Source organism: Pangasianodon hypophthalmus, chromosome 11 (genome assembly GCF_027358585.1).
Source record: "Pangasianodon hypophthalmus isolate fPanHyp1 chromosome 11, fPanHyp1.pri, whole genome shotgun sequence".
NCBI classification, from domain to species: Eukaryota; Metazoa; Chordata; class Actinopteri; order Siluriformes; family Pangasiidae; genus Pangasianodon; species Pangasianodon hypophthalmus.
In genome coordinates this window covers 21,063,629-21,081,745 of record NC_069720.1, presented here as the reverse complement: position 1 = coordinate 21,081,745, position 18,117 = coordinate 21,063,629, and the positions used below count along the sequence as shown (strand labels likewise).

The 18,117-nt window shown below is 38.4% G+C and overlaps 2 protein-coding genes across 2 annotated transcripts; one reads left to right on the top strand and one right to left on the bottom strand.

The window, feature by feature from the left end:
- The first annotated feature begins 2,375 nt into the window (after nucleotides 1-2,375).
- On the top strand, nucleotides 2,376-6,172 carry LOC128319292 (uncharacterized). Its single transcript, XM_053238241.1, has 2 exons — nucleotides 2,376-2,972; nucleotides 5,270-6,172. The coding sequence occupies exons 1-2, from the start codon at nucleotides 2,526-2,528 to the stop codon at nucleotides 6,002-6,004; spliced, it is 1,182 nt and encodes a 393-aa protein (XP_053094216.1). The 5' UTR covers nucleotides 2,376-2,525; the 3' UTR covers nucleotides 6,005-6,172.
- A 64-nt stretch (nucleotides 6,173-6,236) lies between these two features.
- hcn5 (hyperpolarization activated cyclic nucleotide-gated potassium channel 5) lies at nucleotides 6,237-12,601 on the bottom strand. The gene is made up of 10 exons (XM_026927583.3): nucleotides 12,082-12,601; nucleotides 11,461-11,647; nucleotides 10,042-10,146; nucleotides 9,820-9,957; nucleotides 9,492-9,653; nucleotides 8,398-8,491; nucleotides 8,154-8,281; nucleotides 7,924-8,070; nucleotides 7,592-7,829; nucleotides 6,237-6,552 (listed from the first exon to the last, which is right to left on the bottom strand). Exons 1-10 carry the CDS (start codon nucleotides 12,261-12,263, stop codon nucleotides 6,377-6,379), a joined length of 1,557 nt encoding a protein of 518 aa, XP_026783384.3. The 5' UTR covers nucleotides 12,264-12,601; the 3' UTR covers nucleotides 6,237-6,376.
- Between the last annotated feature and the right edge of the window lie 5,516 nt (nucleotides 12,602-18,117).

The window sequence follows — 18,117 nt, the reverse complement described above, 5'->3', positions numbered from 1 at the left end:
TATTACACAACAGTTAGTTCTGATCCACTAATCTGATTGGTCGAGCGGAGTTACAAGAGTGCTTATATTTCCTATAACCGCACTGGGATTGTCACTGTGTGTATCACTCCGCTTGTCTATGTTCACCACGTAAAATTCTACTTCCTAGTTACTACAGTAGTGTTACCGACATCATCAGCGGACATAGCAAACGATACTTTTCAGGAATATGTTGTTGTTGTTCTTCTTTCGGCTGCTCCCATTAGGTTATTATTAGGCTACTAGTCCCATGTTATTATTGTTGGTCCCCCTATTTGATTATGGCACAGTTTTTACACCAGATGCCCTTCCTAACGCAACCCTCCCTAATTTTATCTGGGCTTGAGACCAACATTAGGAGTGCACTGTCGTGTGTAACCCCAGTGAACGGGGTCGGTTCCCCGGCCGGTAATCGAACCCGGGCCTCGGCAGTGAGAGCACCGTGGCCTAACCACTAGTCCTCCAGGGACCCACTTTTCAGTATTATAACTTTTGTTTTAACATATGAAAGCTCAACAGATGAAGATGAAAAGAAAGAAGGGAAGCCAAACAGAATATTTTGCCATACTGTGTCCAAAATGTTACTTACTCCGTATTAATTTCTTGTTTATAGAACTGTTGTATAAAAGCAATATCGCATTCACAATCAAGCTGTTATACTGAATATTGGCAATGCTGTGATTACCTGTAGCACTCACCCTCACCTCACTCACTTTGCCTACCTTCATGTTTTCGAATAGTGGGAGGAAACTAGAGAACCTATAGGAAACCCTTGAGAACATGCAAAACTCCAAACAGACAGTAACCCAAGTTAAGGATTAAACCCAGCATTCCTAGAGCTGTGAGGCGGCAATGCTACGCACTGTGCCACCATGCCACCCCCAATCAGAATCAGTCATCTGCAGGTTTCTGCTGTATGATTTTTGGCGGGTAATAGTGTCGCAGTCACATTCAAAAAGAACAAAAAGAATTCTTTGTCATTTCTGAGTTAAGATCGGCAACTTCACCCACAGCCGGTGTAGTGCCATTGTGACCAACAAAGTTCAAGGCATTTTAATTAAAATCTCAGAGTATGACTGCAGCTGCAACACTCATTTAAAAGCCACCAATAGGAAGACAGCTTACAAATTGCAAAAACACCTTTAAACAATTTAGAATTTTAAAACTTTTAATATACTAACGTACACTACTTTGATCTTTTTTTTAACTCACCAACTTTTTCTTGTAATTTGTGGAAAACATCTATGAATCCTACTCTATTAAATGTCTTTTTCTTTTCTTTCTCTCTATTCCTTTGCCTTCTTCATTTAGTGCTGAGGACATGCTAACTTTTGCACTTGACTGTTTTGCCCCATTAAGTTCTTTCATTGCATTTACAATAGCTGTATTCATCACTAAGAATAAGTAAGCTGATTTAAGACTGGTTGTTCATTGCCACATATAGGGCATCTCGTCCTACTGGGCAAGATTAGTCAAACTCTAATGGAAATAGTTACTGGCCGCCATATGCGCATCCATAAATCACTCAAGGGTATAATTTCAGTGTTGAATCTGGCATTAAGTGCACCAATTATTGTCTAAAACCATGGCAAACATTCCAGTGTGTACCGTCTTAGCAGTGTTTTGCAGAAGATCCCACCCTGCTAAAGGTATAATTTGAGAAAGATCCAATTAACACACATTATCCCACTTCTCAGTGTATTCTACCAGTTGATACATGTTTTTGTTCAAATTTTGTTTCTGGAGTTTTGAGAGATGCTTACTGAAAGTCTGCAACCAGCATCTTGCCAACTGCATTCCCAAATCATAATGCACTTGCCTCAAACTGTATCAAGTTGCCAAATAATGTTCTTTTAAGTGGGTATGAGTGGACTTTGCCATGCAATTAATGACCATTAGACTCCATTATTCATTAACTAAGTCAACTTCATGCAGAACTCCAAGGCAGAATAAAATTTCAATACCCACATTCCCCTGACTTGCCTGACATAAGTGGACAATTTGTGTAAATTCGATTTCCCCTAAATCTTTCCATTAACAAAGCAGATACAGTGAAGCTCTGACACTCAAGTACTAAGATACTAACGTGGTTCTTTGTGTAGGTGTTCTCCAAAAATCACCAAACATATGTAGGTTAAGTCGCATAATCTCCCAGGCAATTAATTCACATAATCTCCCAGGCACCACTGTTGTTTGAAATGTAAATGTTATTTGAAGGGCAGCTAAAGAAAAAAAATGTTATCAAACCCTTATTTGTTCTAGTGAGGAAGTATAAATTCAGGAGCCAAAGTGAAGGTTATTTCACACCTCACTTCATCTGTATATTGGTGAGTCTTCCACGTGCATTTCTGATCATTTTAATAAATACATATTCTTTTCGAAATTACCAAATAATTTCAAATTAGAGTTAAGATAAATGATTTGATCATTGAATATATCATACTTCTTTTTTTTTTTTTTTGCTTGTGTTCCCAAATCAGTTCATCCATATTCTTCTAGTCGAAACCATGGCACTCTTTGGGAAAGTTCTTGAACCTGTTGGGTTCATGCAGACCATGCGTGTGCTCGTCGAGGGAATCTGCTCTTATCTGAGTGCCAGCGCTACCTCTGATGATTTGGACCTGGTGAAGAAGAATTTAGACCACATTGATCATGAACTTAGCTCCTTCGGTCCAGGTATGCTGAGTGACGAGGAAGTCCACTGTCTTGAATATGACTTGGCTGTAGTGTACAATCAGCTAGGAGCAGCAGTGAGAGCCCAGGCTGAGTTCACAAAACGTGAAAAAGAAGTCTTTCTGAGCTTTGTTCAGGAGTACAGACTGGAGCGGCAGCTGACAGCACTGTACAGTCGTATGATGGGCATCTCTGTGCTGACCGAACAGCCCACCCTGTTGGAGAAGCTTGTTCTTAACCGCAAGCCCAGACGCTGGGAGATTAAAGAATTTTGTGTCAAGGTCAGTACGTATGCAGTCTTTCGGTGAAGGTGTAAAACATTCATTCATTCATTCATTCATTCAGCTTCAGTAATCACTTTATCCTGGTCAGTGGCTCTGGAGCCTATCCCGGGAACACTGGACAGGAGGCAGGAATACACCCTGGATGGGACGCCAGCCTATCGCAGGGCACAACACACGCACACATTCATACACTCATTCACACTTAGGAGCATTTTAACATAGCCAGTCCACCTAATGACATGCTTTTGGGAGATGGAGGAAACCCACATGGACATGGGGAGAACATGTACAGAAACTTCACACAGACACAAACCTGAGCTCAGGAATGCAGTAATGCTAACTTCTGCACCATGATGTCATCCAGTGTACGTCATCTACAATGAAAGAAGTTTCTGAGTGGTGGTGAATAAGCACGCTGAATACTCATAGCTCAATCCCTGTACCACTTAGACACTGTGACTTTGATAAGCACTTTCAAAAATTCAGCTAAAAATGACAAAATGTAACAGTTCTTTGATGTCAGTTAGAAAAAAAAACATTACTGTACTGGTGGTTACGCACATTTCATAGTCGAGATATTTGCAAGCAAGATAACCTTGATAGTAACACACAAAGTTGTAAATAACAAAGTCAAGGTCAGTCATGAAAGACAAAAGAACAAAGCAAAGACATCTGATAACACCAGCTGATAATTTGCTCGCGAACCACTTTGACATTCATATCTTAAATTCCCACACAAAAGTACTGATACAGAGATACAGTGAACAACCTGGAACAGTAAGGTTTTTTTGGTGCCCTGTCCAATTGCAGGCAACAAATAATATGTTCATCTTCAACATATGGGGAATATTATTTCTTGTTAATTAGTGTATTTAATTCAATTTTTTCAACAAACACTGTTTGTTTAAATCAGCAGTACACCACTTGAAGCATCCCCTTGAGAGAATAACAGCGCTAAATCTCTTCCATTAACAAGGTTGCAGATGCTTGTGAAGGATCCTTTTTCCATGCAAAACATATTTTTTTTTAATATTCTTAGGTTCGGGCATGTGTATTGCCCTCTTTAATTCAGACCTCAGGTTTTCAATATGGTTCAAATCCACAGAGTGGCTACTGCAAAACATTCTGTGTTCCTGTACCCTCTGCATATTTTTTAAAAACCTCTTCTTGGTAAAAGCAACCAGGATCTGGGATAAAATATGGTAGTAGTTAGAAGAATTCATGATGTCACCAATCTTCACAGGAGTCCCAAAGCATCAATGATCCACCACCATATTTTACAGTGTTTATGAGGGCTTTTACTTATCCACAGACCCCTGATTCAGTGTAATGGTATTTTAATTCATCCTATGTAATTTTTTCTATCTATTACATGAATTGTGCAGGTCAAGAACCATCTTTCCCTGTGGTTTTGGATGACAAAGGGATGTTACATGTGCTATGACATATTCATACTCCAGGCAAACAATAAGTTTGCATTTCAATATTATTTAAGGCTATTAAAAATGTTGCAGGAGGAAAAAAACTATAAAAAGAAGTTCTTGAAGGTGAACAGAACGTGAACAGTTTCTTTACTCAGTTAAGGGGAACATTTGAAGCTTGTGTAATATTGACTTCATACACTTATTTTGCCTGTTTCCACTTGGACACTTTGGAGTTGACTGTAGCGATCAAGAATACACAGCTACTCCTGGCATTCAAATGAATTGTCACTGTAAAAAATTTACTGTAGATTTTACAGTAATTTACTGGCAATCTGGGTGGCCAGTAAAGTACTGTAGAATTTACAGTGAACAACTGTAAAACATGTTTACAGTAAAGTACTGTAATATCGTACATGGTATAAAATAACACATGATCCAGTACATTTGCTCATTTGGCTGATGCAAGATACAACTGAGGATTTGAACATATGACCTTTTGAATTGTAACTGAAATCCTTAACCACTGAGTCACCACAACTAGCACAACTAACTCGCATTGATTAGAAGAATATGTGCTAGTCGCTGTGGCTTTGTGGTTAAGGCTTTGAGTTACAGATCAGAATATTGTTCAAATCCCAGCACCACCAAATTGCCAAGGTTGGGTCCTAGAGCTGGACCCTTCAACTCAGTTGTATTCTCCAAGCAGGAGGATACAACTGATGAAAAAAAAATGTTTTACTGTTGTTTACTGTAAACTTTACAGCACTTTACTGGCAACTCAAGTTGCCAATAAATTACTGTAAAATTTACAGCAATTTTTTTTAAAAGTTGAGGCTTGTGTTTGTATAAACCTAGCTTTTTGCATTGCAGGTGAATTTTGTGCTTGGGACAGGCCTGTTATGCCTTTTTGTAGAGGCTTCTTTGACAGGAAGGGATCAGGCTCTTCTTATGAAGAGCTGGTCAGACAGGATGGCAGCCTTGTACAGGAAAATGAAATCCACAGGAGGGCTCTGTTCTGGATACTTCAGAGAGCAGGCTGAAGATGATGTAAAGAAGCAGATCCTGGAGGTTCGGTGGAGCACACACAGCCCCGAGCAGCAAGCAGCAGAAATTCTGAAAAGTTTAGAGCGAAATTATGACTGGCTGCACTGGGCTGTAATGGTACACCCCCCTGTGGCATGTTGGAAGGAGGAGGCCTCTGCTGACGGCAAGGAGGAAACTGAAGAGCAAAACAGTTGTCCAAATCTGGAGCACTTCATCTCTGTTTTTTCAGAGGCTTCCAATTCCAATGTAGTGGCTTGTCACAGGGACACTCCGTCCTCCTTGGACAAAGCTCGCATCCATCAGCTGATAGTGGACCTGGAATGGAAGATCCCAAACCCACCACCTGAAATCTATGCGGCTATAGAAGAAGATCCAGGTAAAGCTAGACTATATCTAGCCAATCGGATGTTAAAAAAGCTGCAGGAAGGACTTGGCACAAGTGTTGCTATCTATGTGGTACCTGGCAAAATGGAGATGAAGTGCAACTTTCCTCAGGCTTCATATTACCAGTATGAATATAAGCACAGGCTGGCATCTGGAACAGTTTGTATATTTGGTTAGCACACCAGATTTAATTTACGTTTAATCTGAACAAGCATTTATTAATATATGCAACAAATCAAACAATCAGTTCTCTGAATCTGAGTATGACTAGTTGTTAGGCAGAATTGGCAAAGAAAAGCTATGCATGTTATGCATCTAAACATTGTATTAATTATTATATGTTGATACAATTTATCCACATGCAACATATATATATATATATATATATAATGTGTGTATGTATTTTACACTTTTAAAATCAATAAACGTAAACAACTAAAAGAGTGCTGTTCATTACCATAAAGTAAGGACTACAAAACCTTTCTTTCTTACAGACAAAAGGAGAGCAATTTTTATAGGCACTCTCCAGTGTGCTAAATATGATCACAATCAAGGATAGCAAATAAAATTTATGGCCTCTTTGGTTGTTATCTTCATGTTCTTCAAAGCCTCTGGGTAGTCTTCGAGCACTTTGTAAAAACTGTCTGCAGACAGAGAAAAGACTTGACATATGGTCTGAGCTCGAACTGTAGCCAGATGTTTTCCTCTGGTCATGAGACATGTCTCTAGAAAGGGCAAAAACATGATATACGATGAACAAGTTTTTAGCATCAAGAAGCAATTATCTGTTCAAATGCTTATTTAGTATAAATATCAAGACTAAATTTGTATTAATATAAAAAAAAAAAATTAATAAGATTAATGATCAAAAGCTAGACAAAGCGTACAAAACATTACTGCTTCATAGCTTTTCACCTGAATTATTTAAAGCAGTAAAGATGGATAAAAAAGGTTTTGAAAAAATGTGCATAGTTTTTTCATACTTCATAGTGAAAATATGAGAGAAATGAAGTAAAGGTGTCTTGAGGAAATTAAATAAAACCCTAAATAAACTATACACAATTTTTGAATGAAACCATGTCAGTTACTGGCACCCATAGAAATTATTATGAACACAATCTAACTGAAGTAAATACACCACAGTGTTTAGGATTTCTTAATAAAGTCTTAACTTGGCATCCATCACTTCCTGTTTCACTCTGGTATAAATATGAGGTGACACCCAGACCCGTAGTCATTCATCGAGAAGGGGAAGGCAAAAGCTTGTTCACCTTCATAAATCAGCATTTATAATAGCATTATGGGATTACCAAGTCTGCAAGTGACTTAGGCTGAAGAGGAGAGTCCACACGAGGGAACCTAAGACCCGGAGGATCTGGAGAGATTCTGTATTAAAGAGTGGTCTCAGTTCTCAGAACTTTTAGCATTATAGGCTTAGACTCAGTGTTGTTATGTTATATTGAGGTTGCACAAAGTACTAAATGCAGGGGTCTCAATAATTGAGACATATGTGGTTATATTAAAAAAATATATTTTTCATATTTTTTTTTTAATTTTCTTTGCATACATTTACTTGAATTAAAGATTAGATTTGTCTCATATTTTCAGTGTGGACTTAAGCTAATTAACCCCAAAGCCTTTTCTTCCCCCATAACCTTTTTTAAACATCCATAACCAAAGGTGCCAATAATTATGCATCTGTCTGTAAATAATAATTATCATACATATAGTACAATAGCTCAAGTAGTCTCATTTCATCCTGACCTCCAAAGTAGCCCCCATCACATAGCTCTATCTGAGAATTCTCTGTCTCCACCATGACCTGTCCACGCTCGATGAAGAACATGCGATCACCAGGGCTGTTCTGATATACAATGACGTCACCCTCTTGAAAAACCTCATATTGCAGATGGAAAAGGATGGCATTGATGAAGTTTGTTTCACAATTGCGAAAGAAGGGGACTCTTCTCACAAGGCCCGAGCACATGATCATCAAAATCTCCTTCAGAAAGAGAAATTTGAAAAATTGTTAAATATAGATTCAATGATATTTATGTTCCCATTGGTTAATAAGCAGAGAAATGACTAAATGCTACCTCCTTAATGGATGAAGACACCCAGTTTAGTACATCCTTTTCATCATACCACTTTCCCCCAAAGCGAGCCTGAAAGTAATTACTGATGCGAATACGCAGCTCTTTGGGAAGCTTCATGGAGGTCATATAGTCTTCCAGATGATTCAACTATAAGAGGAATGTATACACATGTAATTTCTGAAAATGTCTTGATATCAACTCATCGCTTTGAAAGATTGTATTTTATTCACCTTGTTCTTGTATGCTTTTGCTGTGAGGTCTGTGTCAGTCATCAGAGCGACTGTGTTGGCAACCAGCACTGTGTACATTAGAGCTCCTGATACAATGCTGGTCATGACAATCCACAGCTCTACCTCATCTCAAGTGACAAGAATAAAATGAAAACACAGAAGATACTCATTCAATAGTTATAAAACAGCGGTAAAATGAGAATGATACACTGATTAATTGTCTGGACACAAGTAAACGTTTTACTTGTAGGTGTGTCAGAGGAACCGTATGATATTGCCGTCATATGTGAGAGTGCACGAAAGACACCAAAGGAATATTTCTCTCCCACTGTAGCGTTCTGTAAAATATCAATTTTGCTTATTAATACAAATAATAATGTAACAGATTTAACTACATTTTTCTATGAGCTGAAATATTTAACAGTAGGAAGCATCATGAAGCAAGTAACGAAATCAAGTATCCTGCCAAAACATTCTCTGAGCTCTGACATGAACATGAATAAAACACTTGTACTGTTCTGTATTTTTCTTAAACTTTAACTGTCACTGCACTGCAATTTTTAAAACACTTTTAACATCCATAGGTGGTCAATTGCATTGAAATCTGGTGAGTAAACACCAGAGCATGTTAATTTAACAGGAACACCAATCATGTGGCAGCAGCATAATGCATAAAATCATGCAAATGCAGGTCAAAAGCTGCAGTTAATGTTCACATCAAACATCAGAATGGAACGTAAAAAAGTCACTTTGACTGTGGCATGGTTGTTGGTGCCAGAAGGGCTCTTTTGAATATTTCAGAAACTGCTGATATCTTGGATTTTCACACGAAACTGGCTCTAGATTTTATACTGAATGGTGCAAAAAACAAACAAAAAAAAAGGGTGGAAATGCCTTGCTGAAGAGAAAGATCAGAGGAGAATAACCAGACTGGTTTGAGCAGACATGAAGACTACTATCACTCAAATAATCACTTTTTACAACCATGGTGAGCAGAAAAGCATCTCAGAATGCACAACATTAAACCTTGAGGTAGATGGCTACAGCAGCAGTAGACTACATCAGGTTCCACTCCTGTCAGTCATGAACTGAGGCTACAGTGGGCACAGGCTCACCAAAACTGAACAGCTAAAGATTGTTCTTTCTTTTTATTTGATTTTATTATGTTATATTTATTTTTTAAATGTTATTCTTGTTTTACTTGTCTTGCTTTACTTGCATTATTTTTGTATGCTGCAACAGCACTTAAATTTCTCACTTGGCATAAATAAATACATCACTTGGGAGTGTTGTTTTCTCTCTTATCTTGAACAGCTCTCTAACTGCATATCAAATTACCATGAGATTTTCTCGTCGAACCCAGCAGTCTGATGGAAACTCTTCCAGCATTGGAACAAAATACTGCACACAACCGTTCCAGTGGCACAGCAGAAAAATCATCATGAACAGGGACAGGATTCTGAACAAAACTCGAACTACTTCCAGGTTGGCATTCGACACCTAGAGAGCAAAGAAGTCCAATATTAGGTTAAAAAAAAGTATATATATATATATAGGCCATCATGATGCTGGTATGCAATGTGAGTATGCAGCTGTAAAATGTAGGTAGCTTTCAGAGGAGAAAAATAAAAAAGAGTTTTGAAGAAGGAATCATAATGTAGCTCACTTTCTCCACTTCATTAAAGAAGCGAACCAGGCGAGAGACACGCAGCAGACGCACCAGGCTGAGGATCCGCACGAACATAAGGATCCGCACCATTTTACTGGCTTTAGAAGATGGAGAATCACCATGATATTGCAGATCCTGGGAAACAGGAGTAGCTGAATAACAAAGATTCATATGCATATAGTGTAAGTTTTTTCCTGTAGATTACTAAAAAGATCTTACCGCAATTAGAAGGATGTAACCCACTGGAAATGCCGCGATCATATCTGGTATAAACCAACTCTTTAAATAATTTTGTCGAATGGATTTCAGATCGAGAATGGCCGCCTGTGTGAGAGGAGGCAGGGTGAAGACATTTCCATCTTGTCTAAGCTTGCAGTTAATAAAAAAAATTCCACAACCAACATCCTCAAGGGGTTGACTATCTACATGTGAAGGAAAAATGTCACGTTCTAAATTCTTTTGTCAAGACTGACTGAATAAAGGTTTTATTGACATGTTTGGTAATTTAGGATGCATATTTTCAATGGTATAGGCCTTTACTTTCATCCTCAGTGACACATCTATGACATTTCAATAACAGGACTTGAAAAAATCTCCAAATACATCATCACCATAATATAATATTGTACAAACATATTAGAGTAAGTAAAAGGCACAATAATTACAATACACATTTTGCACAAATGAAAAAAAAGACTACATTAAGACGTTATACATTTTATACATTAAGATGCATAAGAAGCATTTATTTCTTACAGTAATTACATCAATAATACTGTTTAGAAAATCCTCAGTATTTTCCAATCTCATAACCAGTCCTTCCTAAAATGCAGTATGAAGAGATTAAAATCACATTTTAAAAAAAATCAACATTAATCTCTAAAATGATATGAACACAGTAGTGTAAGAAAAAGAATATCTGCATACTAAATAATGATATACAGTATATTCCTGGCCTTATTCCACTGCTTATTTACATGCTTCATTAAAACACCATTTAGTGCATATAAAATCATCCAAAATCAATCAGTGCATCAGTAAACCATAGCTTTGCAGTGTTTCATGCATCCATTATATCCCCTTCACTTTCCTTTCTCCACTTATTGAATTTTAAGACCAATTAAGCTGAAGTAATACAGTAATACATCGTATGTATATATGCATCATAAATATGTGTAATATATTAGTCATGACAATATTACAACCTTATGAATAAAAACTAGTCAAAGCATATGCAATTTTTCAGCAAAACTTTTGTGGTTTTGACTTTCCCTTATCAGGCCAGAAAATATCATCATAATAAATGCTTGTCTCAACATAGCAAAGTCTCCAGAAGTGTCTGGTTCTGCAAGATGCTCAGTAAAACTTACAGCTAATTTCCTTAGAAAACTCCACAAATTGTGCCTGAGACTACTATATTTTTAAAGCGAAGGATCGTCACACCAAATATTGACTTTGTTTCATTTATTACTGTTTACTGCTCTTTATAGTATTTTTTTAAAATGTAGAAACATGAAGTTTCATTATTTTTGAATGCATCTTTGCTCTACAGCATCAATTTGCATGTGCCTAAGACATTTGCACAGCACTATATATATATATATTTATTTCCTGTCTCTAACTTGTAGTTAAGTTTACCTCGTTGTCCTCGGAAATGATCCCCATACGAAAGTTGAGTCCGACGTCTACAAGGAACAGAGTATCTGAGAAGACATTAAATCCCTCCCAGCCCACTCCGCCTTGACCATCTAAAAAAGCAATCTCTATCGGGATCCCAATGAGGTTCAGAAAGGTTATGGCCACCATGCACATTATGTAGTAACTCCTGAACAAAAATAATAAAAAAAGCAGAGCTCAGTTTATACCATCACAAAACAAATATGTGAATGAACCATATTACAATTAAGGATGAGACAGAGTTATTTGTACTATTGACCTTCTAGGTCATATCATATAATTGTAGAAACATGCCAGTTAAAATGTAAAATATGTATAAGAAGGGTCATTCAGGTCATTTAGAACTGTCTTGTCACATCATCTTGGACGTTTTAACACTTCTGACCTGTACTGTGAACTGCAGAAGCCCCTCAGATACATCTTCAAGATTATTAAGTCCAGTTGACTTATTATAACTAAATTTAAAAGTTACCTTTAAAACAAAATTTAAAAGTAGTTTTTTGTGCCTCAGTATATGGATTACATGAATGCAACTTAAAAAAAGCAACAACAACAAAATTTTTTTAGCCAAGCAGACTGTACCTTAAAGGACTGAAGGGATGAATGACAAAGACTCCTTTCTCTCTTTGTTTGATACACTCCTTCTCCACAGCCACTTCGCTGCCGTACACATACAGAGACTGCCTGTTTAACTGGGGCAGCAGCAGATTTCTCCATGCGTCCCAGCTAAAGCATCCGTGGGTCCCAGGTGCTTGCTTTTCCATCTCTGGTCCCTGACTAAGCACGCTGATCACGAAACCACTTTTGACATCACTGCTCCCCTCTGGCAATTTTATTTCTGGACTTCTTTTATGCTGATCTTGCCTTTCTTCCCTATTACTTGCTCACACACACAATAATTCTTCAGCACTCTTGTTTGTCCAAGCAGGGTAGCGAAGAGGATCGCAAGCACAAGACTTTCCATTCTCTCCTTCCCTTCATCACTGCCAGTCTCGATTCTCTCATCAACTATTCAGCATCTCCGCATCATGTGCACCTGAATGAGGCACACCTGAAATGCTGTCTGGCTTGCCAACACAATGGGGGGTTTTAAATATCATGGCTATATGTCATCTGCACCAAACAGATGGTTGTGACAGAAATAAACACCTGGCTGATTCTGAAGATTTAACACACAAATAATGACTCAAATGACTAACGGACCATAATGGGGAAAGTTAATGTAAATCAAGGAATACACTGTAAAACTATCTAATTTACAGTGTTAAATTACAGATCTGATGTTACCTCTCTGACTTCCTAGTAAATGGTCAGAGTGTCAAGACACAGGGTTACATTTCAGTGTGGCAATGTAACGTAACAGCTAAATGACCTTAAACGTAATTGAGCGTCCTTTAAGAAGGGTTCTGAATTCACACAATCAGAGCCAATTAGATGAAGTGAAAAGCCTCAGCTATTTATTAGTGGGAAACATATGGCTCACAAGATGGGAGTCTCCATCCCCATCTTCCTTGATTGCATCAGATGGCATGCTAAATACAAAAAAGTGGCGGGTTAGACTAGTGGACTAGACTTCTCGGCGGCAGAGACGTCCCTGTCCACTGGGGTAGGAAAGTAGGAAAGTATGTTCCCTTAAATCAAGAGCTCCGAAGGCTCCTGAGAACCTACTGCAGTAACAGCCAGCATGACTGGACCTACTACCTTCCATCGGCAGAATGCACCCTTGAATACACACTCATTCACATGTTCACTGGTCTTACCTCTTTCCAGTGTGTCCTTCGGCTATCAACCACCACTTATTCCCTGGTCAGGAGAATCAGGAGAAAAGCAAACAAACAATGGAGGTAGCACATGTCTGAGCCATCCGATGACAGAAGCATCAGGCAGACTGACATCATCAGCCACAACCCCAATTACATCCAGGGCAGATGGTCTGGCTCTGAAACTGAAATTCCCTTCAAGGAAGTTAAGTCCTAGATTTATTGGTCACTTTAGAGCTCTGAGACAAATTAGTCCTGTAGCGTGCAAACTTTTTCTGCCAGCTAATTAGAAAATTGCACCCACTTTCCATATCATCCTACTAAAATAAGTTTTTCCATCCTCTCAAACCCAGGTGACTGGAGCTGAGCCACTACTGGAGCTAGAGAGAACACCAGCCTATGGTGTTCACGTGCTACTCAACTCCAAGTGATAGAGTAACCAGAGGTATTATCCTGTAGACTGGAAAGACCACGGCCCAAAAGAGAGATCCTGAGTCCCAGGAAAGGACAGTCTAAACAATGCACATATAAGCCAGACCCAGAGGACGGCCCTGTTCGGCATTGGGAACTGCCCATTTGGGTGGTGGGGGTGGTTTTTTCACATCAGCCCAGGACATTTCACCTCCACCCCACCACTGAATATGAGGACTCTCTGTCTGCGGTTACACTCATTTCCTGATTGTTCTCTCTATAATGCACATGGTCACGAACATTTGACGCGAAGCCTTGCTGATTGTACCCGTTCATATAAGTTCTGAGCCTTGATAATCTGCCTAGCTGTCCTCTGGACTCAGTGCGGGAGGTTGGTGACAGACGGGTCCTGACAAAACTGACATCTATGCTGGACCACGAGTCCCACCCCCTGCGGGACGTCCTGTCAGCTCTGGAGAGCAGCTTCAGTGACAGACTGCTCCACCCTCAGTGTGTAAAGGAGAGATTTCGTCGGTCTTTCCTTCCTGCTGCTGTAAGACTTTACAATGAACACTGCTGATTTATTTATTTATAAACTCTCATTGCAGTATTTACACTCACATTTATGTGCAATATCAGTGTGCAATATTTTAACGTGCAATACCGTCACACTACTGGCAAGCTACACTATTCTCAACCAACCTGTACTTATGTGTATACACCCCTCTCCTTTTTTGTTTTGTGTTAGGATTTTTGCTTTAGCACTATTTAAGCCATTTATGTACAGTGTATTTAGTTTAGTTTAGTAGTTCTGCTTGTATTATAGTGTTTTTGTATATGTAGAGTCTATTTGATTTTGTTACCTCATATTAGAATAGTTTTTAATCTATCTTGTTCTTGTGTGCATACTCTTTCTGTACTGTACCCCTGCTGTTGCTAAATGCAATTTCCCCACTGCGGGACAAATAAAGGAATATCTTACTCTTACTCTTACTATTCTGTGTATGACTGCGCCTTGTTTCCTGTTTCTTCGTTTGCGTCTACCCTTTGGATTTGTCTGCCTGCCTATGCCTCTTTATTGTGCTTTTGACTTGAGCCTGGACTCTGATTTCTCTTTGGATCACTCTCTTGATATTGTTCACTTTGCCTCTTAGTCTGCTTTGTTACCAAAACTAGGTGGGGGGAAACATTTTTAGGAAGTATAACAATTCTGTTTTAATTTTAATAAAATGTGCTCACAAACACATTCAGAAGTACATTGCTTTTGTATGCTTCTCTCTGGTGCATCTACATTGGTCATCTTTGTAGCAGCAATGGAAATCCACAGTGTACGATGCATCTAAAAAAATTTAACCAATTGTAAAGCTTTAAGAATAATACAGGTTGCGTGGTACCATACACATGTGAAACTGATGACTGGAAAAAAGGGAGCTGGAGCCAGATAATTTATTTATGAGGCACAAGAAGACACTGCTTTATACGACCATCCTGAAACAAACTTTCATTTGCTCAGTTTGGTTTGTCATTTATTTTTATTATTATTGATATTATTAGAAGAGTATGTGACAATACTACAAACCTGATTAAATACATGTAAAGCAAATTTAACAAGTTCTTGGAAAAAACAGCAGCTGTTCATTTTAGTTACTATTTATGAGTACATTTATCAGTATTAAATTAGCCCAGATTCTGGTTGACTTTCAGTTGACCTTCACAACACCTGAGTTGCTTTGAGCAACTTTTTTCTGGATTATCCCTTTTATTAAGCAGGACCCAAAAAGAGAAGTCTTGGATTATTTATTTCATATATAATTCTTTATCAATTTTTTTCTCACAAATTCTCACTGTGAAAAATCATAAATTCCATCTTTTTACATACACAAGAAGACTTTTCAGAGGTTTTTGGATTGAAAAGAAAATTAGTGGTATCGCTCATCCCTATTCCCATCACACCTAATCCAGCTCATGAGATAATTATCCAGCTTTCTGTAATTTGGATTAGGTGTATTGGGATGAAAGAAACTGTGAAATTGTGCAGAGCAGTGGTCTCCCATGACTGTAGTTGAGAAACCCTGCAGTTCTGAGTACTGATGTTATGTAAAACAGCTCCACTGATATTTTTTAAACACCTGTCATGAACATGTGTGACAAATTTCTCCATTTGTGGATCAAGTAGCTTAATTCTAATCATCATTTCCTATCTTAGACACTGTAAGAGCATAATGGCAAATTAAGCAGCTCTTGCATTTATTGCAGGGGAAGAGTAAGTAGGCTAATTGGTCAGTTTAGGCTGATACTCAGCCTAAAGAGTTCTGCTTTCAGAAAACATTGTTGCTAAGCATTTCTTAATCTTTGGAAATTAACCAGGCTTCTTTGATAGGGAGTGTCCATCTTATCTTTAGATTGACTGCTCTATCCAGATCAGGGATTCTGTTGATTGAGAGTCTATCCCTGGTACACTCGGAGCAGGATGGGAATACACCCAACATTCGCAGGGCACCAGACACACACACACACACACACACACACATAACATTTGAAACATTTGCAACCTGAGCTCAGGACCGAATCCCGGACTCTGCAGCTGTGAAGTGGTGACACCTAAAAAGCTAAAACAGTAACCTGGTGAAAGTCCTCTTTTACAAAAGATTCAAAAACTGAACTCTAGGTCTACAAGTATTCTGAGATTGATTGGACGGACCAGTTTATATAATAAGCGTTATGATTATATCTACATATTTCTGCATCTCACGGATGCCAGCCGCAACCACATATATGGCCACTAAAAATAGATCTTACGTAATGAGTACAGTCAGGAAAATAAATGGCCTGGGCATTATAGATGGCGAGAAGCCCTAGAAGCACTAGAGAAACAAACTATGCATGCAAAAGGAATTTTATATAAGGTATAAATATCTTTAGTAGGCAGCTGTGAATTATCTCGACCATGACATCTCAACCAGGTGTTTTGCCAAGTGAGAATAATGCTGTTTAAGCAGCTTAAACAGCTGAAAATGGACAATAAATAAAATATGTTTAAACATATTGGACACAGAGCCTGTTTCTGAGAATTAAAAGAGCTCTTTGGATATAATGCAGTGTCAATGGCAATGCCCAAATAAATTTGGTACAATTTTCAATAATTGATTCTGATGGCATGCATGTGATCAACAAACATTAATCTACCAAGATACACAACAACTCTGAGCTTTTTGACTCCTTTCTGTTGACACCATGAGTTATTTTAGAGTTCCTTAATTATTTTCATGAGAAAAAGAGGTGATCTGTTGAAGTGCTTAATTGATGAAGAATGTAATAAATGAAATTTGTGGATTATGTGCATATGAAAAGAAATGAAAGGTGAACAATAATATTCTGTCTTTACGCGCATGCTGAAAATTTCCAACAGTCGTGTAGTGATATGTGACACACCATTTGCGAATAAATACCACTGTCATACAGCCATCTTTCCCTTTCTTCTTCTCATCTCTGCATATATTGACTACATGTACACGGTACGGTGCTATCTGCTTAGCAGCATGCGACTACAGTTGAAGCTAGCTTCCTTTCATTGCTACTAGTATTTTTCTTTAAAATGCTCCAATATGAAATCTAGGCTAGTTGGCACAGTAGGGCTTGGAAATGTGATGTCATGACACAGTATCTTTTAGGTGAGCTGCCATTTTGGAGGGGTTAGTCAGTTATGTCGTCAGATAGCAAGACTACCTAGTCGAGGATTTTTCATACAAACTGTGTTTGCATGAAAACACCATGCACCATGACTGTAGGTCATGCACCTATTCCTTTGTAAACTGTACTTGAGCTTCAAGTGACTTGATTTTTTTTTTTAATTACTCCAAAGACTAGACACTCACCTGCACACAAGATAAGAAAAGGTGTCTAGAAATGTATGAGAAGGTAGTGTATTCACCATTGGTGGTGAATATCACTTGGATACATATACCACAATGTCATGAAGAACTGACCCACCTTACGTCTGACTGGCTGCACTCACACCACTGGGAGGGATAATATTAACCTTGTAGCAGCTCCGACTTCCTGTAGTGGCACATCTTTATATAATACCCCCCAAGGAAGAGATGGTCCTGGTAGAGTGGCATGTCAGAGCAGGGATGTGGTGATGGTGTGGCCTGGTGATGAAGTCCATTGCTCAGTGACTTTGGGCCTTCTTCAGGCACTTTGGCCTGTACATGTGGAGTAAAGATGGGAGTCTGATACTTGTAATGGGTTCTGTTGTACTCATCACTCTCTAAAGCATGAACAACAGACTTTTTAGAAAGAAAACTGCATAATCAGCTGTAACCTTCTTTCTCTTCATCCTTTCGTCATGGTAAAATATGGAATATAACACATGGACAACATCATGCAACTATAAAAAATTAATATCAATACTAACATAAGCTAAAGTTTCCTTAAAACTGTATTC